Here is a 25382-nt window from a genome sequence, read left to right on the forward strand (position 1 = left end):
AATGAATTGGCGGGAGGTGCTTAACTTATATTTTACTGCTAGGACCACAATGAATTTGTCTTTAAGTTTTTTTTTTTTTTAAATGTTTTGAGTGCCTAAGAAAGTTCTATTTAAAATAACATGATTTTGAAAGCATGTTTTCTCTTATCATTAATCGTACCACCACTGTTTGTGACAAGACTGTATTTCATTTTGACAGATGATGAATGAGGAGGGAATTAAATTTTAGCAGACAAAATCTCTTTGAGTCTAAGGAAGAACTTTACCATCTTCTGTGACTTTAGGGTCCATGAGATAAGAAAACAGACACTGAATGAAAGCGCGATATATTCTTTCCAAATTCTCTTTGAGAAAAGGGCAGACTCACTTGTAAGTCAGGGGGTTAAGGGTGGGCAGGTAAAAGGCTGGGAGATACTGCTTCAGTTTCTGAGTAGAATAACTTTTTTACAGTTTTTACATTTTGTGGTTTATGAAAAACTCCAAAATTGCCTGAAAGATGCACACTTTTCTTGATATCCCTAAGTCCTAAGCCTGAAGGAATAAAATGAAGGATTGTCATACAAATAAAAATAGAGCATTTTGCCACTGGACTAAGAAAATAGGGAGATAGTGCAGTGAAGAACCCCGGGGCAGACGCTGGATCCAGACGTGTGTCTAGGCAGGTATCTGTGACCTAATCGGCTGAGCAGGGCTGATGGATTGCTATGATTAGCAGAGTCAGTCTCTCAAACAAGAGATAATGTTACCCAAGATAGAACTATAAGGTATGAGGTTTCATTTATGATTTTGTTTCAGTTCTAAGAAACCAGTTGCACTCTTCAGTCAATTGTTTATTGAATAAATCAGTATTGGGTAACTCCAGTGTCTGTGGGTTGCTGAAGATATGAACCTGAATAAAAGCAGTTATTGCCTTTTGAAGAGCTTATATCCAAAGGGAACTAGTCTATAAACCAATTATTGTAGTTTCTGCTGACAAGTGCTAAAATGGATATTTGCAAAGAGTGTTTTGGAAACAAGATAAAGTAGAACTTGTTTTCTTCCAATCCACTTTTAAAACTTTTTGTATGAAAAGGATGAGTATTTAAAGAATTCATTAAAATAACCTCAAAGGGAAAAAATAGGCTTTTTAAGGACCCAATGCATATTTTACTCAACCATTATATGTGAACACATAAGTATCTCCTTTCCCTTATCAGGAAATGTCCCTCAGATCATTGAAAACAGTCAATGATAGTTTAGCATCACTCTACCTGAAGGTGCTTGAGGAAATCTATATAAGTGAGAAATTATCTGGAGATACCAAAAGCACCTAATATTATTTCAAACTGAAAAACTGAACTTTTTAGTGCATTCTACAATTCTGAATCACTGTATCAAGAAGATAGCCTTGAATCCTCCCTACTTCTAAAAACTCAGATGTTCTGGGCTGAGCATGGGAGAAATAGCCTCATCTCCCTCTGGCTCTCAACAATTTTCTTTCCCCAATTTCTCCTGAGGACATTGGGTTATGACCTGATCCTAATAAAAAGGGCGGTTTTGCTTACTGTCAAAGCTCTGAGTTCTCAACAGGAAGACAGATTACTGGGTGATGACTTGGACTGTGGAAATATCCTTTGAGCATCACAATCAGATAAGAGGGAGAAAATTAATCTTCTTAGTGGGATGCAGGTTTTGCTGGGATGTGTCTTAGAGATGAAATCAGTGCTGTCAGAACAGGGTAGTTCCTGGCATGTGTTTCACCAAGATAGCTGGGTCCTATCCCTGCTTCACCTTTGACTGGTCTAAATCTTGCTCGCCTTGGATAATCATTTCAGTGGAAAAACACACAGGATAGCCAACACGATCTTCCTTTCATCTTCATTTTCTCCTTGCCTTCCCTCAAGCTGGTACTCCCTCTATTTAGCCAAACACACAATAATAGTCTTCCCATATGTATGCAGATTATTTAATAAGATATTTTGCATTGTTATTTTTATAAGTGCTCCTCAAAGAGTAATGCATTATGGAGGCCCTAAGCTACTCAGGGGAAATGGAGTCACATTTCCAAGTTCAGTTAGTGAAATAGAGAGTTGAGTGTCCTATGCACCATATCTTGTTTTGACTGACAGTGGAAGAAAAGTAAAATTCTTGCTAGGATCCCTGGGCTTTAATAGTAAACATGCATTTTTTTAAAGTGATGCTAGGAAATCCTGGTCTTCCATTTTTATGAGTTCCAAGTTTGGGCAATGATTACAACACCAGGAGAAATGATTACTGTTAAGTGGCTCTCCCTTTTTCAGTTTTAAAAGTTGGCAGTCTTACCTCCTCATACTTAAGGAATATTGGGGATGTGTGGGAAAATTGATTGGATCCTTCTTTAAAGCATATGAGTTCCAAGCTATGCATTGCGCCCTGCACCCCCTACATCACACTATAGATGGAATAGCAGGTATTCAGTAAGTCTATTTGGATGAATGGATGAATGTTGGATGTTAGAAAAAGTGTACTGTCTCAAACCAAAATAATTAGTTGTCTATTTGGATTGCTACAATAAAACCAGTGCTAACCACATAGCAATTGTAACAAAACAACATGTTAAATGTTGAGTATGTATACTAGGCTATGGAATGCATTTTTGTATTTCAAACTTTAATATAAATGTATTTGATGCAGGGATATCATATGTCAAAATAATAATGATCCACTTGAACCTCTGAGGGATGCTGGTGTTTCACAGGTGATAAAGTAGGAGGTAACTCTGATGGGCACAGGATGTTACAGGCACTTCGGATAGGCTCAGCAGTAAGATAGGGAGGACAGGAAGGGTCATATCAAGGAGCCCATGCCATCCCTGGACGCTCTGGGTTATGTCAGTGTAATTTAGTCCTTGAAGAGGTTGTAAATATTCTCTGAGAGGAGAGGGAGGTCACTCGGTACATGGGAAACCAGAAACTACCAAAAATTCCTGCAGGGAACAGAATCCTAGAACTTCCTAGAAATTTCTAGCAAAAAGAGATAAAGCAAAGCCAGAGCAGCAGCAAGTACAGCATCAACATGTACATAAAAGCTGGCCCTTCTTGGGATGCCAAGTGGGCTGGGAAGAGGAGGTAGGGACTTTCAGGGATTATCCAGAATCTGCTTTAAAAGCAAAACAAAGGATTTTTCTCTTTCCAATAACACCATTCTGCTTTAGGGCATTAAGAAAAGCTGGCAAGAAGGTGACAGAGCCTTTTGTGACAAGCCACTTCAGCATCATCTAAATCTGGGAAAATGACAACTCTCTCCCCCTGCACTCAGAAGCAAGAGAGCCAATGTAGAAACAGCTGTTTGCAGTGGCTGTGTTAGAAGTGGGGCTCGTGTGCACACCTATCCTGTGTCCCCCGGGAGCAGCTCTCTGCTGGTGGCAGCATCCCTTAGCCATTTATTTTTGTGGTTGGTCCTTCTTTCCCTAATCCAATCACTGGCTGTTTCTTAAGAGCCCAGTCGTCACCTCTTGACATTGACCTTCATCAGTGTGATAAATGGAGTTGGGATACAGGCTGAGATGGATGATATCCATACTGTCAGATTGGACATGGATATCAGGGGAGATCTACAAGATGATGGCATTTTATCTTCTCAAGTGCTCACTTCTTCTAAGGACTGGGGTTAAAACTTAGTCAAGACTAATAATCTCCTAGAATATTCTGGGAAAATGTCCTCACTGTCAGAAAAGTCTCTGCGGACGCGAAGTGTGATTTTTTCCCCCTCTTTGCTGGAAGGGAATAAATTTCCAAGATTAAGCCAACTGTCAGGTTGCTCTTCCTCTGGTCCCCACTCTGTGGGGTGCAGGTACCTCAGATGTTTCCCAAGTCACTGGGCTTCCACAGCAGGTTTGGGCAACAGAAGAAAATGGGGGAAGTGCCCATCAGGATCTGAGCTAAGGATTTATTTTTAATTCTTACAATCAGAGAGGGACCATAGTTTCTTCCACATGTGATGTGGGCACATTTACTTGTGAGGTGAAGTATTTCTGCATATAAATCCTGTCTTCTGAACACTGTGCATAGGGTGGACCCTTTGAAGGCTGCCCTCCTCCTGCCCTTTTTCGGAATGTCACTGAGGAATCTGCTCGTTACTGACTCCCCCCTGACCTCTTTCCATCCTCCCCACCTCCACAGAGAAGAGATGCAGGTGAGGAAGTGCCAGGAGAGCCAGGTGGTCCTCATGGGCTTCTGTGTCCTGACCTTTGCCCTCAGTCCCACTTGTCCTATTTCCTCAGCATCCAGTGATTTCTGCTCTCGGCCTCTGACATCCTTCTTACTTTCTCACACTCATCTCCAAAACAACAGGTCAGTCCAATGCTGCTTTCTCAAATTCATACCAAAATTCTTATTTTCCCAGTGTTTCTGCCTTTGATGAATAATGTGATTAAATGGGTCTAATTTTGATCATTTTGAAATCCTTCCAGAAATAGCCCTTATTGCTGTGGGGTTGTGCAGTAACCATTCGGTACCTTCGTACCTTCTGATGTGGGGTCAGCGATGTGAGAGAGATGCCTGGGTTGCCACTAGAAATGGTGATACGGGAGGGCCACATAGAGTATAGAACTTCTTGAGGCCCCTCTGATATCCACAACTTCGAGAGAACAGGATGTGAGATGTATCTACACCATGGAAAAACTACTTATTTAGAAATCAGGGAGATGGATATCACATTTTCCCCTCTTGTACCTTTGCTGGATCTTCTGCTGATCACCATGCATGACAATGACAAACGCAGTCTGTTTTCTCCAGGACTCACTTGGATGGTAATCTCACGCCATAGCTCCCTCCCTAGAATTCCTTGAAAGTGGGGTGATGGACTCTGAACCTCTCCCTCATCTTCAGAATGGAGTGAAACTCATGGCAGTGCTTAATACTCAGACACTGAGTCAGCTGAATCATCCCCAGTGTGGCCATCTGTGGAGACACTTCATTGCTTGCTCTCAATGTCGCTCTGCTTTCATGTCCACTTTCTTATTTTCTCACAGGGCTCCTTTACTGTTTCGGGTTGTTTGTGATACATTACTGAGAAATTCCCCTGATCTTGAATATAAAAGGGCTGGGAGGAGACAGGCCCCTTTTAGATCCTGTTTCCCACCCCAGTGTCATGAATATGAGCACTCCCTCCAGTGGCTGGGTGGGAGGAGAGAGATGTCCACAGGAAAACTTCTAGGATATATTACAGTTATCTTCAGGAGAAGTGCCAAAGCAGCTTGTAACTCCACCTATTTTTTCTTCCATTTTCTAAAACTGGGATCAGAGCCTTATTTGGATTTCATAAAAAAGTAATCAACTGCGAGGAAAGCCCTTTCTCACTGACCAGGGTACCCCAACATAGCTACTGCTTATCTGGATCCTGGATATATGAGATGGCTTTTCTTCCATACTTCACATGCATGCCCTAAATGTGACACTCAAATGATCCAGAGCTTCGTGCCTCAAAATAAGCTTTTTTAAAAAAAAAGAAGTGCATATTCACAAAATTCAAATGTCTCAATAGGAGCCTATGATCAGGGTTCCCCAAATCACTAAGATAAAGCTCAGTGTTTTCTAATTTTTCTGAATCACTGTGTGTATGTCTCTTTTGGTTGGATTTTAGAAGAATATGTCTTTTCTACTTCTTCACTCCATTTTTAGAAAGAAGGATGACAAATCTATTACAAAGGCTGTGCTAAAACCATTCTTCATTTCATCTTCAAAATGCGAGCCCCTGATATGATGGTCCACTTTTCATGTGGAATAAGCCGGTTAAGTATTAGTTTCTTCAACTCATCTTTATCTATTTCTTCTTGTGCCCACTGTCTGCTTTCCCCCATTTCTCCTCATCTTTCTCATCCCTAGATTTCAAAGAAATTTCTTTCTCCTCATTTTGTTGGAGTTCTTGGGAATTAACAGTAGGTGGCAGTAACATTTCAAACTCAAAGGGCATTTTAGGGCCTCTCAGCTCACTGCTGAAGGGTATTCAGGAGAAATCAGAGTGTACTAGTTAATGGTGAAGCAATTTTATTTTTTGAAAGCCAAACATTTCCTAAATAAAAGGGCCTATTGAAAAAAAAATAAACAGCATATTTCAAGCTCAGCTCACAAGAGGGTCGTCAGTGTAGATGTGTGGGAATAGAAAATGAGAAGAAAGAGAATTAGTGAAAATTCACCTCAATTGAAGAACTCACCAAACAGCCTTTATTCTATGCAATCTGGAATCTGTTTTCTTATCTCCATACCGATGCCCATCTCTGGCTCTTTCCTTCAGTCTTGCTTTTTCCCTTCCCAATCCCTCTGATGGTGGTGAATGCTACCTCTGAGGCTGTGCGACATTCCCTGAATGGGTTTGTGAGTGCTTGAATAGACAGTGGGTTTCTCTCTCTTTCAATGCCTCTCTGTGTGCTTGCTGTGACTTTCATCTCTTCCACTCTCCTCCTCGCCTGTTCTCTTTTACTGTACTTGCTTTGTTTATTGTCTTAAGGTAAATATTCATAACTAGGGGGAGGAAAAGCAAACAAAGAGAGGATTATATAGTTGATGGAGATTCTCAGTGCTGAGGGATTTCTGGTTCTGTTTTACCTAATTTTAGAGATGCTTTGGGGCCAGAGTGATAATGGCAAGGATGTCACTTAGATCCATGATCTATTTCTCCCTCAAGTCCCCCAAATGATATCATAGGCCTTGTGTACCAGTTCTCTAGGGACAGGCAGTGTATTCCCTTGAAAGAAGCACTGGGGAGGAAGGCGATTACTTAGAGATGATAGTCTACAGCCATGGTATGGGAGCACATTAAATCACCCCTGGGCTTACTTCATTTAAATGAAGATTCTCATCCCTTGGAAGTTTTAAGACACCACCTGAATTTGCATAGCATCACCTTCCTTCAAGGTCAAGTAGAGGGAAAAGCAAAGATGATGTGTCCACAGCAATACTATCAACTCAAGATGGGCCTTGAAGGATCAACCAACTGGGTCAATTGGGACTTCTCAGGGGTTTCACAGTGAACCAGGATAATGTCTCATCAAGGAGCAAAGTGACCAGGTCTGAATGGTCCTGCCGTTCTCCTTGGGAACCAGAGTGTTGGCACGTGATGGGTAGCTGTTTGCCAAGAGAAGACTGGATTCCACCAAAGAAGAAGCACAGATGACAAGAGTCCAGGGAATTCACAGGGCTGTGATCAGAAAAGGGGAAAATGAAAAAATGATCAAAAGAAGAGGGAAGACATTGAGGGTTGATGAAGGTCAGATACCAGGGGCCCTCCTTCTCTTCCCAAATAGAATGCAGGATCACCCCATACGTACAGATGGTGGTATGTCTGCTGTTGTGGTCATTCTGAAAGCTGGAAGTAAAGAGACAAGCAGGCATCTGAGAGGAAAACTGGCCAAACCCTTGGGTGGAGTTGCCTTCAGTGTGTGGGCGTGATGCTCTGCTGCATTCCCATCGAGGACTTCACAACAGAAGGAGGGTTTACTGACTCGCAGGTGCCAGGCACTGTGTCCAGGAAGCACAGCCCCGGCTCACCTGGCAGCCCACCTTTGTTTTCTGTTATGATAACCAGGAATGGAGGGGCTTGGCTCTTCCAGGTAGTTCTGTGAGTTAGTGTGACTGTCCCACACTTCCCTACCCTATCTAGTCTTAGAGAAATATTCCGCTGCTGTGGACTTTCGGAATATGAATTTGTGCTCTCGTGTCTCAGACTCTGCCCTTTCTCTTGTGTTGCATGTTTATTCCAAACCTACCTGTATGTGGTAGTTCCATCCCTTGGCTGGACTCCCCACCTGGTGATGGTTTAAAAGTGATAAGTAGAGGTATGTGTGTTGGGGAATACTGGTGAGATGTTTGTGGATGATTCTCTCCAAAAGACAATTGACACACATGCACAGGTCCCTAACATTCCTGTGTCATTAGGACACACTCTAAGTTGGATAATTATTGACATCCTCTCTATCTCCATGATGTAGGCATTCTGAAGTAAATCTAAGTAAGAGAGCCAAGTGTGATATTGAATTAAAGATTCAAAATGAGAAAAGCAAAATTCTGCATAGATGCTTTTTAAAATAAAAGTAGGATTAGGATAGTATTATTCAAATAGAAAGGATATCATGTTAGGAACCAATTTACAAATATAGATCATTTCATGGTACTTACCAAGAAAATGCATGTATCCCAAACCTGTGGCAAAGCATTATAAAAGTCTGTAAAGGCTGAAACAGTCACAAAGCTTGCTATTTCATTTTCAAGTGTATTGATGAAAAACCATGGAACATCAGTACTTTTTAAAGAAGTTCAGTACTTTTTAAAGACTCACCTTCATAAATATAGCACTCTTGCACTTATGTATTACTACTTCACTGGCAGAAAGCGGTACATTTTTTTTTTTCAGTGTCCTTATGCCTTGTAATGGATCTACTTGAAAGATAAGAGGATTTGAAGGAAAATTTGTGGGTAGAAGGCAATCTGAAAAACTATCTTTGAGCTTCTTGCTTCTTAGTGGTGGCTAAGGCTCGATGGAGCAGTGTCCTGTGCAGAAATTCCTAGCCAGTGTGTTCTTCAAGTCTCATTCCCACAGAATCTTGATATCCACACATGTTAATTGAATAAAACCACTCACTCTGAGATGTCATAACTGCATTTAGTTAATTTTCGATATTCATACTTTCCCATGGAAACCCCGGTATTTTAGAGAAAAGAATCACTCCTCGCTTAGGCACCTGGAGATACTGCCTAAAACTGATTGCTTCAAACACAGCTTTTTAAAAGTTAATTGCCTTAAGAATTCAAACAATTTTTATTTTTTAACTCATAATATGGTTTTGCTAGTTTCAATATAAAAATTACATAATCCTTTACCTAAAATAGTACTTCCCTTTTTTTCAAATTTCTGTATACACCTTAGGTTGAGAAATGTCATCTTTAAAAAAAGAGAAAGGTACAATATTCTAAAAAGCAGGGTTAACTTTGGGAAGGGAGCTTTGACCTGAGAATCTCCTAATTAAGACTTATAAAAACAGTAATTCAGAGTATAAAAAAGCATAATGACTTCAACCGAACAGATAATTGTAACTTCTAGTTTCAAACACTGGGAAACCCTGTGTGCTCTTTAATTCCTATAGTTTTATAATTGTTTCTCAATCATTGCATTTCTTCTTTAAGTTTGTTTCACAGAAGTTCTATTCTTTCACTGATCCTTCCTCCTTTCCTTCTCTTTTTCCTTCTTTCCCCTGCCCCCTAAGGATTTGGGAATGGAATCCAGGGTTTGCACACACCAAGGAAACCTTCTACCACTGAGCTACAACCCCATCTCTTTTTCAGTTTTATTTTGCTGTTGTTGTTCTGTTTTGTTATTTTGATGCAGGGTCTCACTGAGTTGCCCAGGCTGGCCTTGAACTTGTGATCCTTCTGCTTCAGCTTCCCAAGTCTCTGGGATTAGAGGTGTTTACCACCTCACCCTGTATCCCCATTTTTCCATTTCTATGTTTCATGGACATTTATTGGCAGTTCTTACCTTTTTACCTGCTCCATACTGACATCTTTTGAGTGTGTTCTGCCTACACTTGGTTTTCTTCTTGTGGTATTTTTGTCAAGATATCACAATAGTTCTTTTTGGATTATTCATAAAATTTGCATTGGGTGAGTTCTTTCTGGAACTTCTGGCTTACAGTGAATGATTAGGATTAGCAGGTTGCTGAAATTTTGACTTCAGGTCAGTCATCTGCAATCTCTTTAAGGGTGTGGTCCAGCTTCTGACCAGCAGGACATCCTGGCTCACGGTGGAGGGCTTTCTACCATAGGTTTTGTGATTCGTGATTAGCATGTGTCTCTTCAACTGAGATTGAAACTCTTTGTTCCCCTGAAACTTGGTGCCATTTTCTCTATACTTGATAGCTCTTCTTAACATATGATGGGCTACGTTTATAAACATCTAGTTTAGTCAAAGGTGGTGTTTCTTTTACTGGTCTTTTTCCTCCCTATTTTTTTTTTTTTTTTGTATGTTTCAAAGGGAATTGAAGAACAGGTTTTTATTGTGCCTCATTATCTTGGATGTTTTGCTATGATGGTCTTTAATTTGTCTTCTGACTTTTAATTTGTCTTCTTGCTCTTTTATGGACTACTCTCCACAGCCTGCTCATTCAGAAATACAAACCAGAAAGTGTTGCTTACACTGTTTGGCTTAGAAGGTAAATGGCGGGCACCTCAAAATGGCCCCAGGAGCCTGATATGAAATGGCCCCTGCCTCTTACTTACCTAGTCCTAGCTGTTATCAAATCCTTTACATTTTAGCAATACTGAGTTACTTGTACATCTGATAACACACTATGAAATTTCATATCTGTTCTCCTTCTTATATGTCTTTTGCTTCTGTCTGGAATCCTTTCTTATCTAACAAGCTCTTATTTATTCCCCAAAGCCCAGTTTAGATGGTTCTTGCTTTTTAAATTCTTCTTTCACTCTTTTAGAACAGAATTGCTCTTTCTCTCTGCTCTGTGCTACCTCTTTATTTCATATACAGTTTGATAATTACATTTTTCACTATATCATAATCATGTGCTTATGTATTTTTCTTCTTCACTAGATTACGAGTTCTTTGAAATTGTTCTTCATATCTCTGTCACTTAGCATAAAAATGTACATAAAGAGTTCTCCAGTAATAAATTGAATCAACATGAATTGAAAGATTCAAAGATGAATAATAATTATTTAGGCTTAATAAAATAGAAAGAATTTTAAATGTGAGGCTAAAATTTTTGCTTTGTTTTCTGTTTTGCTTTGCTGAATTTGAATGAAATAAAAATGTACAAAAATTCCAAAGTTAATAAATAAAACATCAAAAGCATAAACATTATGAGATTATAATAGCAGACTCGTGAACAAGAAAGTAGTGAAGATAATGGTAAGTCATGTTGTCACTGGGAATGTTAGTAAGGGTTTACGTTGTGAGGTCAGATGCTGTGTCTAAGTTATGTACCACATGGAGAAAAAGTGAACCACGTCTGGGACAGAGCAAAACATGTCTTTCAGGTATGGTGGGAAGAATAAGCACTGGGCTTTCCTGCATGTCTCAGTTGTCAGCTTGAGGAAGATGATATGTTCCTGAGGTTCAACCGCAGTTTTAAAAATAACCACTTCTATTGCTGATTTCAGAATATTTCTTTTCTCTTGAGTTAAGTTCTGTAAAACTTTTTATGCCCATTTCTAGCAATAATGGATGATGTGCATGTCTCAGTGGTATAATTTAGTGACTTGTTGCAGTGAAAGGTGAAATACTGAGTGAGGATTGAGGTACTCCATATGTCTTAAAATTCCACAAATCCAGGCGTGTGGGAGACATTCAGCACAGAAACTCAACATGACTAATCCTTGCAAAACACTCTGAAATCGATAGTTCTTCCCCACTGCCTGCATATACTGTGGAATGCATCCCCTTGGGACTTTAATGGAGCCATCTGGAATTTTTCAAGTATAATATTAGTGCTTTGCTTTTACAGAAGGTCAGCAAAGGCCCTGCTTCATGAGCTCTGTACCCGAGACACTCAGTTGTCCATGGATTTTTCTTTGTTCCTGTAGCTTTGTGAAAAATTAATTGGAAATATCCAAGACATATTTTTGCTTATTTCTAATCTTTACTGGAAGTAAACATATTTCCCTCTTACTAACTCCTTTTTATGCACTTAAAAACTTCTTTTTATTTCTTAATGCAGTTTAAGCAATTGGCTCATTTTGTTTCAAATATGTTTCTCTGGATTTGCTTGCCAAACCTATGTCTCCTTCCATTCTATACCTCCCACCCCTCTGTTTTTCTTAGCATTAAAACAGTTTAGGGGTGTCTCTGTTGTTGGGTGTTTTGCATCCTTTCACTCTAAAAGTACCCACATTATAAGCAACCTGGAGCTTCAGGCTCTTTGCCAAGGTCTGTTTTCTCGCAGCTGAACTCAAAAATCAGGCCAAGTTGTCTTGAAGGTCATTTGAAAGTAACATCATGATTTTTTGACCAGATCCAGAATGTTCCTGAGTCTGAATATAAGCATGATAGTAACAAAATTATATCAATTCAACATTTCTGAAGTCCAGGACATACTTATTCTAAATAAGATACAGTTCCAGTTTGCATGAGGATTGCAACCTAGTGAGAAGACCAGTGTGTGACACTACCAAACGGGGAAATCCCAGTGGGGGCCGGTAAGCCACCTCTGCAGAGAGGGAAAGTGTAGTGTGCTGTTTCTCAGACAGCCACGCTTAGAGATTGTGACAAGCTCCTGCTCACTACTCCCACATCCATGTCCCAAACGCCAGTTTCCTTTCCACCAAACCTTGGGATCCTCTGTAGTTTTCACATGGAAAAGTCTGCTTGGAGAGACGCATCAGGTTGAAATTTTTGACATTTTGTTACTAATGGAGGTTCAAAGTTTTTCTTTCTACTACTACCATATCTTTATACTTAACTGTTTACTCCCATAATAGAAAGTAATTTATTAATTAGTAGAGCAGAATCAACAGTCCAAATCATTCTGCCGAATCATTCTTTTTTAAAATTTTTTTTAATTGGTTCTTTTTAGTTATACCTGGCAGTAGAGTCCATTTTGATATGATTGTACAAGCATGAAGTATATCTTATTCTAATTAGAGCCCTAGTCTTGTGGATGTACATGATGGTGGGATTCACTGTGGTATATTCATATATGTAGACAGGAAAGTTATGTCAGATTTTTTCCAATGTCTTTCCTATTCTTATTCCCCATCCCTTCCCTTCATTACCCTTTATCTAATCCACTGAATATCTATCCCTTCCCCAATTTATCCTGTCAACTTCCACATTTCAAAGAAAATATTTGCCCTTTGTGTTTTGGAATTGGTTAGTTCACTTAGCATAATAATCTCCAGATCCATCCATTTACCAAAAAATAACATAAAGTCATTCTTCTTCATGGCTGAGTAATATTACATTGTGTGTATATAGCATAATTTCTTTTATTTATTTATTTATTTATTTATTGAACCCAGGGTTACTTAATAACTAAGCCACATTGCCAGCCCTTTTTAAATTTTTTATTTTGAAGACAGGGTCTCCCTAAGTTACCTAGGGCCTCATAAGTTGCTGTGGCTAGCTTTATGATCCTCCTGCTTCAGCCTCCCAAACCACTGGGATTGCTACCATACCTAGTTACCACAATTTCTTTATCCAGTCATCTGTGGATGGGCACCTGTGTTGACTCTTTAGCTCAGCTATTGTGAATTGTGCAACTGTAAATATTGATGTGGCTGTGTCACTATATGCTGAATCATTCTTGCCCCAATATGTATCATTATGTCCTAAATATAAATAAATAGTAATAGAAGGATTTAATTGCCTGAATCTATCTTTGGTCAACTTCCTGTTATAAAGTATAGTATGAATTCACTCAGAGAAGAGAACTCCTCATGAATGAGGGAAGTGTATAGTTTCTTGGGTTTTCCTTCAAAATCCCAACAACTCTGAATATAGGGCTACATGTCACTAATTTTCCCTAAAAAGAAAAAAGTTGGCAGTTAAAACTGTAATCTTTGGAGATAGAGGTGAGTTAATCTACAAAACTGACTCTGTTGCCCAAACTGCTTCAATTAGGAGACAACAGAGGGGGGAAAGACTTTTATGGTTGACACAATGCTTCATTTGATATTTAACTATCATAATTTGAGATGAACCCACAGATGGTACATAAAAGTAATTGGTTTATGAAAGTTGGTTAGACTCTAGTGGTTGACTTCTTGCCTCAACCATTTCTCATATTCTTAGAGGAATAAAGCCAGCATACAGAGAGTCTTATCTCAAGCTCACTCAAACATAAAATTCCAGAAAGAGTGGAAAAAATAATAATGGTAAAGGCACATGTCATTTATTTTACTTCTGTCTCATTTTTGACTGAGTAGACACACACATACACATAACCTAATGCCCCTTACATTCCTAGCATTTTCTCTGGAGGCTTGGCTCTGAGCACTAGGTGATATCACAGAACTTCACCCAACACCATATTTCTATTTTGCTTTTATCTGTCATAAGCTCAGACTGTCTTAAGTTTGTTGAAGCCCAGTGACATCATGCATAGACTGACATTTTAGTAACCCCTGCTGTCCAACCAATCCAGGTAAGATTTAGGGGTTATTAATTTGCAATATATTATGCAACTAGTACTTTAATTAAACTTTGCATTCTATCGATAGTTTCTAATTAACTGGATTTGGGGAGTATAATTTCTATGAAGTCATTTGTGATGATTGTTAATCATTATTATATGCAAAATATTTATTGTGCACATTTTCTCCTTTTAGGTCACCAGTCTCTTCTGAAGATCATGGTAAGAATCCATCTTATTTATATTAATTCAGTATTAAAATTTGAGCTCTGGCTTAGGAGTTTCACTGTCAGAGTGAAGAATTGTTTAAGAAAGTATCTCTAAATGTTGGCCTTGTATTTTTTTTTTTAGTATGAATGTCAAACACATTTCAAAAGTTATCATGCTAGTTGAAGTTGATATTTTGTATTATTTTGGAATCTGCTACAACCATGTTGGTTGACTAATATCAGGACACAATGTATTCTGCCTGATTTGTTCTCATCTGCCAGAAATTTTCTGTGACTCTGGTTACAAAATCTCTGAATCAGATTTCCATCTTTCAAATGGGAGTTATAATAGATATTTCCCAAACCCCTCCAGATTGGACATTGGGACCATATTCCACTCCATCCATTTGCAGAATGTTCTGAGATGAAGCCAGTTAGTAAATGTGAGTTGTTACCCAGTTGAGTTGAGTTTACATTTTAAGAGACACCTGGTTCACTCAAAGGATAAAATATCTAATTGTGTCTCCTTTAACCTCTAGAGTCGTTTTTTTCAGTCACTCAAGAACTTCCTTGCTAGGCATGGTAGTGCAGGCCTATAATCCCAGAGGCTGGGGAGGCTGGGACAGTAGAATCCAGAGTTCAAAGCCAGCCTCAGCAATGGTGAGGCACTAAGCAACTCAGTGAGACCCTGTCTCTAAATAAAACACAAAATGGGGCTGGGAACGTGGCTCAGTGATCATGTGCTCCTGAGTTCAATCCCCACTACAAAAAAAAAAAAAAAAAAAAGTCCTTAAGTGGCTACATAGTGAGTCAATTATGCTATGTCATTTACAAATATCCATGTGAGATTTTAGTTCATGGATCCTGTGTCTTTCCCAGACTTTGGAGATTGTCTCATACCTTGTATCCATACCTGGATATCTCCTTCCTCTGGATCACTTTGTACAACACCAACTGCTCATGGTCAAAATCTATTACCTGGGAGGTGACATTTTTCTAGCAGACCAATATCCGTGATGAACACTCCAATACTGTATTTTAATGTGGACTAGTAAGCCCAAATGATGGAATCTTCATTTTCTTCTACTTTAGATTGTTTCATTTACCATCTTCTTCTCTTCTCCAATGCATGATTTATACTCCAGCCATATGGAGCCACATCTAAATTCTGAAACTCACCATATTTTTGATATCTTCTGCTTTTATCCCCTGCTGTTCTTTCTGCAGGAAACGACTTCTCCCTTTGCCATATGGACAGTTTCTGCTGAGCTTACCTTTTCCTCTGAGAGCTTTTTGATCTACTCACCATTGTGCCAAATATTTATTCCATGCTAAGGCTTAACATACAAATTTGATTCTTTATTTAGCTGGTTCCCATCTTACTGTGAATTCTTTGATGTAGTTTCTAGTGAATATAAAACACTCAAAATCTATTAAATGAATGAATTAAGGAAATGGGAGGGAGCCTTAGGCAGTCTCTCCAGCTGCCACATCATGTCCCAATATTGGAATGAAGTTTGTATCATGTTCTATGAAGAGTCATAGAGAAAATTATGTTCAGGTCCATTAAATCAGAATTAGGTAATCAACCACCTAATGGTAACCCATCATTAAAAGCTATTTTGTTGATTGTTGCTAGTATGACTAGGTTTATGATTGGATATTTGTAGGTCCTTGGGCTTCCATGTCCAAGAAATAAACTAGAAACTTGTATTTAGTTTTTATTTTGAACTAGGTTGCCTTCTAATGCCCTTTAGTTACTTTTGCCTTCCTATCTATAAGAACTTATACCTTGTTCCAGATTGAAGAAAAAAAAAGAAGGGGAAGAGAATTTAGAATTATAGTTCTGTCATTTGCTAGACAGAACTAGGTTCCTTCAAGGTTATTACATATCACTGAACATATGTGAGAGTCCTTTGAGGTCTTGAAAGGTGATAGCTACCAGAAAGACTCTCTCAGTATTAAGAGCACATCGGAATTGATTATCTTAACAACAGTTGTATGTAATTAGCTGAAGAAATGTTATCCAAATTAGAAGTCAGTTATATTTTTGTGACTACAAAAAATGTAGTAGATGCCCATGCCTCCATAATTTGCTTTTGCAGCTTCTAAAAAATAGTTCAAACGTGCAATACTGATTTATCTAATTTTATCTCATTGTTTATCACTTTCTATCTCTCTTTTTTTCTCCTTGAAAAAAGGTCAGTATCTTTTTTTAATGTGTGTGTGGTGCTGGGGACTGAACACATGGCCTCATGCCTCTATCACTGAGCTATATCTCCAGTCTTTATCTTCTTATTACAAGGATTTTCTGTCTCATACTCAACATATGTTTTCTATGTTTGCACATTTTCAGAAGTTTATATTCAGTATGACTAGCATAAAACCTCTTGAATGTCATGCTATTAATCCTACATAGCATGTACACAGCAATGACATTGCAATACACTTGTAAGGAGGGTGAATCAAATTTCTCAAATTTATGGGTGATAAATTTGAGGTAGGCAAATGGATTGTGAAATTGGAATATAAAACCCTATGCCCCTTGATTTTCCATTTTGTTCACTTTCCACCAATGATCCTGCCTTCCCCTGAAACAACTGATCCCTTTGACTATTACTGAAAGAAAATTCATTCTTGGGAAAATCCAGTTTTGAGAAGCTCAATAATCCTGGTATTTGTCATTTGTTCAAATACCCTTTATAGAGAGCTGGAATACAGTGGCTTTGCCATCCACCATCTCTTGTTCTTAGGTTTGTTTAAAGGAAAACATTCTGTAAAATGGGGCTAATTCCATCTAGTCTGTGTATCTCGTCCATTATTGTAAGTTCAAATGGGAAATCATCTGAGAAATCTCCTTCTAATTTGTTACAAGCACATCATCCATGGTGGTGTTACTTGTTCGCATCCAGGCAGTCAGAGGAAGCATGGTTTTACTGACATGCTTGTTTATCATTGCATATGGCATTTGAAAAGTTAAAAGAAGCAGGAAGTAGTTAGGGGGAGAACTTTCCCTTAAATTTTATCATCAACTTTAACTCTTCACTGGGTACACTTTTTACCTTAGAGTGAGGGAAAGTAAAACATTGTATACATAATTTGACTTGTAGAGCCAAAATAAAGACTCATTTCATGATTGGATGCACAGTCATATAGCATTGGCAATATCAGGCATAAATGACATAAACTATGTGTGTTTATATAATAGAATATCAAGATCATTGAGAATAAAGACTCAAATTTATTGAGCACTCATTTGAAAGCACTGTGCCAAAATGCTTCAACTGTGTTATTTCCTCTTGGACAAATAAAACTCTAAAATAGATACATCATCTCCAGTTTTTACAGCTAGGAAAACAGGTGCAGACAGCTTAAATAACTTGCTTAAGGTCACCTAGCTGGTAAGTGGTAGAATTAATTTTTAAACCTAGTTGTAACACCCAACTCTGGCTCTTTTATCCACCCTGTCTCTGGGAAATAAAAGAAATGATTGTCAGCATTAAAGTGGCTTGATAGAATCATCTAGAAAAGAAAAAAAAAAAAAGATCTTCCTTCCCTCTAACAAGAGTTTATTTACTGCTGTGTAATTTCTTTTTAATGACAAAACAAAACAGAACAAGAAATAACAACTTCTCCCTTTTACTGGGAAAGATTTATCCCTGTAGAAAAAGTAAATACCGATGTCACATTTTCTCATAATTAGTGAACTGAGTGAAACCGGAGCGTCAGGGAAACCTGCCACACGGGGTCCCAGTGGGAACATTACATTTTAATGTTACATCTGGAAGCTGAGCTCCGCTCCTTGTCAGGAGATAAGCTCGGCAGTGATTGATTGCCCCATCCTCTGAGTTTCCTCTGCACTTAGTGCCTATCACTTCATCATTCAAATTGCTTTTGGAGCCACCTCCTGTGCCCAGGCGGCTCCCGGCTCCCAGCTCCTGTGCTCTGCTAGGTCATCTTGGCCTGCTTGTTTTACAGGCAGCCTCTGCCTGTGCCAGCAATCTGAGGGAAGGTCATCTTCCAACTAATGTCTGTTCCCTGACGAACTCTAAAGCATTAATGGACTCCTTTGAAAGAAAGTGCCAAAAAGCTGCTTGATTCCCGTTGGAACTCGGAGGCCGGTGTCACTGTCCTGTCCTGCCTCCTACACCTGTTGGCAATCGCGACTGTAAAATTCTATGCTAGCTCTTTTTTTTTTTTTTTTTTTTTGTCGAGGCAGTAACATAGGAGACAAGCATGGTGGCACTGGGTGTCTGGAGATAAAATTGTGTCGAGTGTGCACGGATGAGTCCATGATTGGACTCGGGGCGACTGCCCCTTGCAGTCAGTGGAACACAAGAGCCCAGAGCTCTTGGAGGCATCAGGAACAGCCCTTGTCAACTTAGTTTTCTCTGATACATATATTTATTAAAATAAATAGTATTCATAAAAATGTTTAAAATTTCTCTGCTCAGTTTAAATAATAATCGAAAGGAACTCCTGTGACCCATTCACTTACCAAGAAGGAAAACTTTTCCATCACCTGGGAGCCTCATGCTCTCTGCCTTTCTGACCATGTTCTCTTCTCACCTCCTCAGAAGTAATTACTCTTCTGTCTTCTTGTTAGTGGTGTCCTTGTTTCCTTTTATCATTTTACCACATAGATGCATATATGTGTGTGTATATATAATGTTTATGTGTATATGTATATGTGCATATACGTATATGCATACCCACATGTGAATCCATATATGATTGTATACACAAATATTTATTCCAAATATTTGTGTATATGTATATACTTTTGCCTATTCTGAGCTTTTACAAGTTGAATCAGGTGATTTGTTTCTTTTCTTTAAAATAAGGTTTGGTGATTCAACCCTGATAAGTATCATATTCATTTCACTAGTTTTGCATGTGATATAATATTCTACTGTATGAATATATATACCAGTTTATACGTGTAATCTACTGCCCATGAATGTTGATATAGACTATAGGAGTTTTTATTTGTTTATATGTTTTGCTATTGCAAATCAAACCACTGTGGATATTCTTCTAACTCCTGCAGGTGTCCCTGTGTGAGAGAATTCCTCTAGCATTTATATATGGGTTGGCTTAGTTAGGTAGCAGATTATACATATTTAACTTATGAGGTAATGGCCAACTGTTTCCCAAAGTGATTATTCTAATATATATTCTCAAATACAGTGGGTAAGGCTTGCCCGTGATTCACAACCTAGTTTACATTCTATATTAACCAATTAAAAAAATGTTTACCAGTCTCCTGGGAGTGTGAATGGTACCCCCCTTTTATTTTAATTTGTATTCAATATTTGCTCATTGGGTCAACATCTTTTGACATACTTATAGGCCATTTATGTTTACTATGAAATGCTTCTTTATGTCTTTTACCCATCATCCCCTTCTGAGTTGTCTTTTTCATAATGATTCCTTAAACATTTTTTATGTATTCCAGATTAATTTTTATTCTTGACTACATGTGTTGTGAATTTTCTCCAGTGTAGCTTGTCTTGGTCAAGTTCTTCTTTGTTTCATCTGATGAACATTTTTTTTCATTTGCATGTAATAAAATTATTAATGTGTTTTCTGTGGTTTATGTCTTTGGTATGTTTTTAAAGAATTTCTTATGATAGAATTATAAATATTTACCCTATATTATCTTCTAAAATTATTATAGCTGCCTTTCTTATATAAGAACTTAGAAATGATTTTGCAGTTTGATGAGAAATAACAGTCCAATTTTATTTTAATTTTTTTTTCCTCTACAGAAGCATCTATCTCATTATCATCCATTTCCTTTGCTGACGTGCAAACCTGCTCTATCTTCCTGCATATATGGGTTTTTAGGTCCTTCTTTCTGTTTTATTGATCCTATGTCTATTCTTGTACCAAAACCACATTGTTTTAATTGCTCTAACTTTGATATAAATCATAATATCTGACAGAGAATATACCCTGAAATTTGTTCTTCAGGAGTGTCTTGATTATACTTGGGCTTTTTTTGTTTGTTTCATATAAATTTTAGGATCAGCTTATCAAGTTCGGTGTTAATTTTTTTTTTCATGGAAATGGAACCAGTCTATAAATCAGTATAAAGAATACTGATACTTTTTATGATAATGAGTCTTTTCATCCCCAACTGTATCTCTCTGTATTTAATTTGCCTTCAAAATGTCTATGAATAGCATTTTATACTTTCCTTCCTGAATAGTTTGGTCATCTTTTGTTAAATATATCCCTAGGTTCATTGTATTTTTAGTGACATTTTATATGTTGTATTTTAAAATTATATATTCTAAGTGATCTTTACTGGCATACTGCAATGCAGTTGACTTTTATAATCTTGTTTCTGTATGAAAATTCCTCCTAATCTTTGAACTCATAATTATTATCTGAAGGGAATTTTTTTTTTTGTGAGAAGAGAATTCTCCATGGGCAATTTCATCCACACATACTGAGAATTTTGTTTTGGGTTGCATTCCATTTTCTGCCCTGGTTAGACCCTTCATGCAGTATTGAGTAGAAATGCACTTAGTATAATTGAATTGTTCCTGATCCCCAAATGAATGCTATCCATGATTCATTGTTAAATTGGAAGTTCATCACAGAGTGGTCATGATGTATGTAGGTGTTGGTAGTTGTTTTGTAGATAATCATTTTAAGGGTGTTTTTCTCAGCTTTTCGTCCAGAAGACTGAATGAGAACAACTTAGAGGAGGAAACGTTTATTTTGACCAATGGTTTCAGAAGTTCAGTTCACATTCAGCTGACTTCATTTCTCTGGGCCTGAGGTGAGGCTGAACATCATGGTGGAAGAGTGTGGTGGAGGAATATAGCTCAGCCCATGGAAGCCAGGAAGCAGAGAGAGAGAGAGTTCTATTCATCAGGGACAAAATATAAATCCCAAGGGCATGCCCCCAGTGACCTGTCTCCTCATGTCAATATATAAATCCACTGCTTAGGTTCCACTTCATTATCTAATCATTTCATCTCTGAAAATCCTTGCATTGTCTCACATATAATCTTTTGGTGGACACCTCATATCTAAACCACTACAAAGGTTATTTCCTTTCATTCAAATTTGTTAAATTTGACAGATGTTGAATTTATCAAATCTATTTTTTTATTATTTTTATTATGATTAGTTGTTCAAAACATTACAAAGCTCTTGACATATCGAATCTATTTACCTTTATCTTTTGAGGTGGTAATATGTCTTTGGACTTTCATCTGTAAATATGGTGCATTTAATTAATCGATTCTCTAATGAGAACCAATATCATATTTATGAGGTGAACTCTAATTAGTCATTATATTTATATCCTTTATACAGTGCCCAATCTGGTTTGCTAATATTTTATTTAGACATTTACATTTATGTTCATGACTGTAACTGGGTTTTTAATTTTCCTTTTCATTATATAGTTACATATATGATTTTATTAGCTTTATAAAATAAATTAGGAAAGGCGTCTTCTTTTTCTGATCTCTGGAAGACATTGTGTACATTTGAGCTATCTATTTTTAAAATACCTTTTATGGGCTACTATTATTCCTATTTTATAGATGAGGAAACTAAGGCACAAATTATTATGTGACTTGTCCGTAGTCACAGGCACAGTTGGTATGGAATAGAACAAAAGCTTAGGTGATATGAATTCAGATCTTATTCACCATTCCTCTGCATGTTTCTCAATAGCATTGCCTCACGTTTGAGCTCATGTAACCAGGATTTTATTTGTTAAATGGAGACCTCATAATTATGTGAAGTTTTATTGAATAGGAATTGATCATTAAAGATGAAGATTTTTTTTTCCTGTGTAAATGGGCAGTACCCTTGATACTGAAGAAAAATACAAATATATATTTCTAATCCACTTTTTCTACCCCTATGCCTCAAAATCAAGGGAGCAGATATCCCATTTCCTTCTAATAGCCCTCCTTCTTTAAAAGGTGGAGTTATTGAAAGGTAGCTATTTCCCTAAGGCAATATCACCACCAGGGAGACCATTATTATGACCAGAGGAGTAGAGTAGGCAGAGAAAGTTAGATGTTTATTCTTCTTCTATAATCTATTTATTAGTTAAAACGGGATGAGTAAACTTGGCTGGTGATATAGAGGAAAACATCTGCATGCCTTTAATTGCCTTAGTAGGAAGAGCCTACCATGTTGGCCATTGTAGTGCACTGTTTTGGGGTGACTTTGGGTCATCTAATGCAAACTTGCTAGTACATTCTTTCTTTGCCTCATATCCAGCTTCTTACTATGGAATCCCCCATTGGCTTTCTAATTAGATTTGAACTTTGTAACGCTCCCCCTGGTTTAATTCATGTTGCGTTAGTGAATTAGATCTGCTTCCCTGCTTGCAGACCCTGTCCAGATTCTGTGTCCCTTGTATTCACTCAGCAATAGGTTTATATCACCTCCTCCTATCCCTCTGGTAGACCACCTTCAATGTCCTTCATTCAGGTCCCTCCTCAGTGCTCATTAATTTCTGTGTCTTGGAACCACCTCCATGGAGTCTAAGGACAAACAACGATAAATTTTCCTGACAGCTGAAATGCCCACAATTTCTCCCTCCTTATTCACTTACTGTTTTTTTGAGTGCATTCCAATTTTTTTTCCCCCTCCTGGATGGTGTTGCCCTTCTTATTTGATTATAAACCCAATGAATAGAGACATTGCCTTATTCTATGCTGTGTGCTGGCACACAATTGGTTCTTTCTATAGAAGTCTTACTGTTCAATTTGCTGCAGTGTGTGGTGTTGGCAAACAGAAATGTTCAGTACACATCTTTGAATCTCATTGAAGCCTCATTAATATTGTTCCCTGTTGTAGAAGATAGGTCAATCCTGGTCCATCGCCAAAGAGATTTTGCCATTAATGTGATGAAAGGATGGCCTTTTATGGTCGTCTCGCTGGGGGAAAGGAAAAGAATAAAAATGACTGCAGGTTTTCCCTTGGTTAGTCTTCTTTCACAAATCCTAAGAAAACAGATTATCCACTGCTGATTAAAGAACAAAAGAAGCAAACAAAACCAAAGCAAACCCCCTGGGGTTCTCCAAACCTGGTCGTGTTATTTTATGTATGGGCTGACCCTGTACCCTCTCTCATTCCACTGTGATAAATCTTAACCATTGCTTCTAACCATACAATTCTTTTGATCCTTTTGGGTTTTTTGGAATGCTTCATGGTGATAATGGTCTAATCATCTTTCACAGTCTGTGCTTGTGGGAGGGGAATTCTCTTCACTAAGATTTACCTGCAACATGGCTTTGGATTGCTGTTGGACTCATGATATTTAAGTGAAAACATTGAAATTTTTTTTAAAAAAAATAACATATGAAAGAAAGGGATGCAATTTCGAAGGAGGAAAGCTGACCTTCTGATTTGAGGTTAAGAGGAAGGATGAGAGGGCATCAAAAGAGGAAGTGTCTGGCAACAAAGCTCTCCGAGATCTCATTCCCACAGAGAAATCAATACAGCATCTACAAAGGAAATGAGGAATCCCTGACACTTGGTCTCTGCCTACTCATATAATAACAGAAAGGAAGAATTGAATTGTGGTTACTTTTTAAATGTTACTGCATTTATTTAAGATTTCTACTCTCTGATGTAGAATCTGAGTTATATCAACAACCAATATAATCAAGGGGCTGGATTGGCATACTGACATTATTCTCCTGTGATTCTCATATGAGAATAATTAGTACTCTATTTGTCTATTTTTCACTTGACTAAAAATCCTATTATTCTATCTAAACTTTTCCCCCAATGTTATCTTTCTAAAGCTTATTTTCCTCTACTTTGATGGCTTCCTCCTGCAAGGAACTGGCTGGTTTCCCTGAATGAGGGTCTTACCATTTTTACTAGCTGCAGAGAATTAGAATGCGTCATTGCTTTTTCATTTGGTCCCTACAGGGTCAGTTACAGATGTGCTGCCTTCACCTGTGCGTTCCAGCACTTTGGTAGCATTTTTTCTGATGATGTTTTGTTTGCCCAAGCTGCCTGTTATAGCTACTTAGGCCCAGATTGTCCCGAGAGTGCTGGGAAAGCATTCATCAGTCCAGCCCTCCTACGAAATAATGATATCAGCTTCTTCATTTTTCCAGCTTCTTATGTCAACAAGGATTTTCTGGGTCCATTTTGGGTCCCCTAAATTTTAGGGTGTGCTCATAGCGTCATGCAATATTCCTTTCCCAGCCAGCACAACTGTACATAATACTCAGAGGCAGGTCATTGTCATGGCCTTTCCTTTCCCCAGAAGGACAACTTGATTTTCTACACCTTCCTTGTCAGAGCCAGAAGTTTATGGGTTATGGACACAAATAAACTGCATCCCTCTGGGATGAACAAGGAAGAATCAGAAAAGGAGGACCTAGTGTCACTACGTAGTGACACCATGATACATGCATGGTGCATGCTGTTTGATGGTTCCTACAGCCAGATAAGGGAGGCAGTATAGAGCTCTGCCAGAGATAGGCTCTCAGGTAAATCTTTCACATTCTGGGTCTCCATCCTGGCCTTCTTTCTTATTAACTGTGAGGCCTTGAACCCCTTGCTTAGAGTCATTAATCCTTAATTTCTGCCTCCTTGAGTTGGAACTGATAATAGTAATATATATCTAGTAGGTTTATTGTGAGGATTACATTAGAAAAGAAAGATAAAGCCCCTAGTTCTGTGCAGAACACACGGGTTGCTTGCAAACATCACCAAAAGAAAGGGACAGAAAGTGCGAGAAAGAGCCAGAGAAACCATCAATGTCAAATAGCCAAATGGAATATCTTTTTCCTTAAGTAAAGCTCAGATGTTTTATTTGCAGCAACTCTTTAGACTAGTAAAGCCTGTTGTTTTCTAGGTTTGTCAGGATTATACATTTTTTTTTCAGGTCACTTGTGTGTGGCTAACAGGACTGACCCAGGGATCTGGCGAGGGAGGTACCAGACCCCTGCTCTGACTCTGCTCTCCACAGCCTGGGGAATCCTGGGCAAAGCATTTGCTGTTATCCTTGGTTTCCCCATTGAGCAGTCTGTCCCCAAAGGCCTCATTAGCTCTGTGGACTCTTAAGCCTCTGA

The 25382-nt window shown here is 38.2% G+C and overlaps 1 protein-coding gene across 2 annotated transcripts in view; it reads left to right on the forward strand.

The window, feature by feature from the left end:
• The window catches only part of Dgki (diacylglycerol kinase iota), a 408417-nt gene that overhangs the window by 354708 nt on the left and 28327 nt on the right, over nucleotides 1-25382 (forward strand). For both annotated transcript variants that reach the window (XM_027952172.2, XM_027952173.2), the window contains one exon: nucleotides 14292-14317. In XM_027952172.2, the coding sequence (XP_027807973.1) occupies nucleotides 14292-14317 (26 nt within the window). The remainder of the gene's footprint in view (nucleotides 1-14291; nucleotides 14318-25382) is intronic.

The sequence above is a fragment of the Marmota flaviventris genome, chromosome 1 (assembly GCF_047511675.1).
Source record: "Marmota flaviventris isolate mMarFla1 chromosome 1, mMarFla1.hap1, whole genome shotgun sequence".
NCBI lineage: Eukaryota > Metazoa > Chordata > Mammalia > Rodentia > Sciuridae > Marmota > Marmota flaviventris.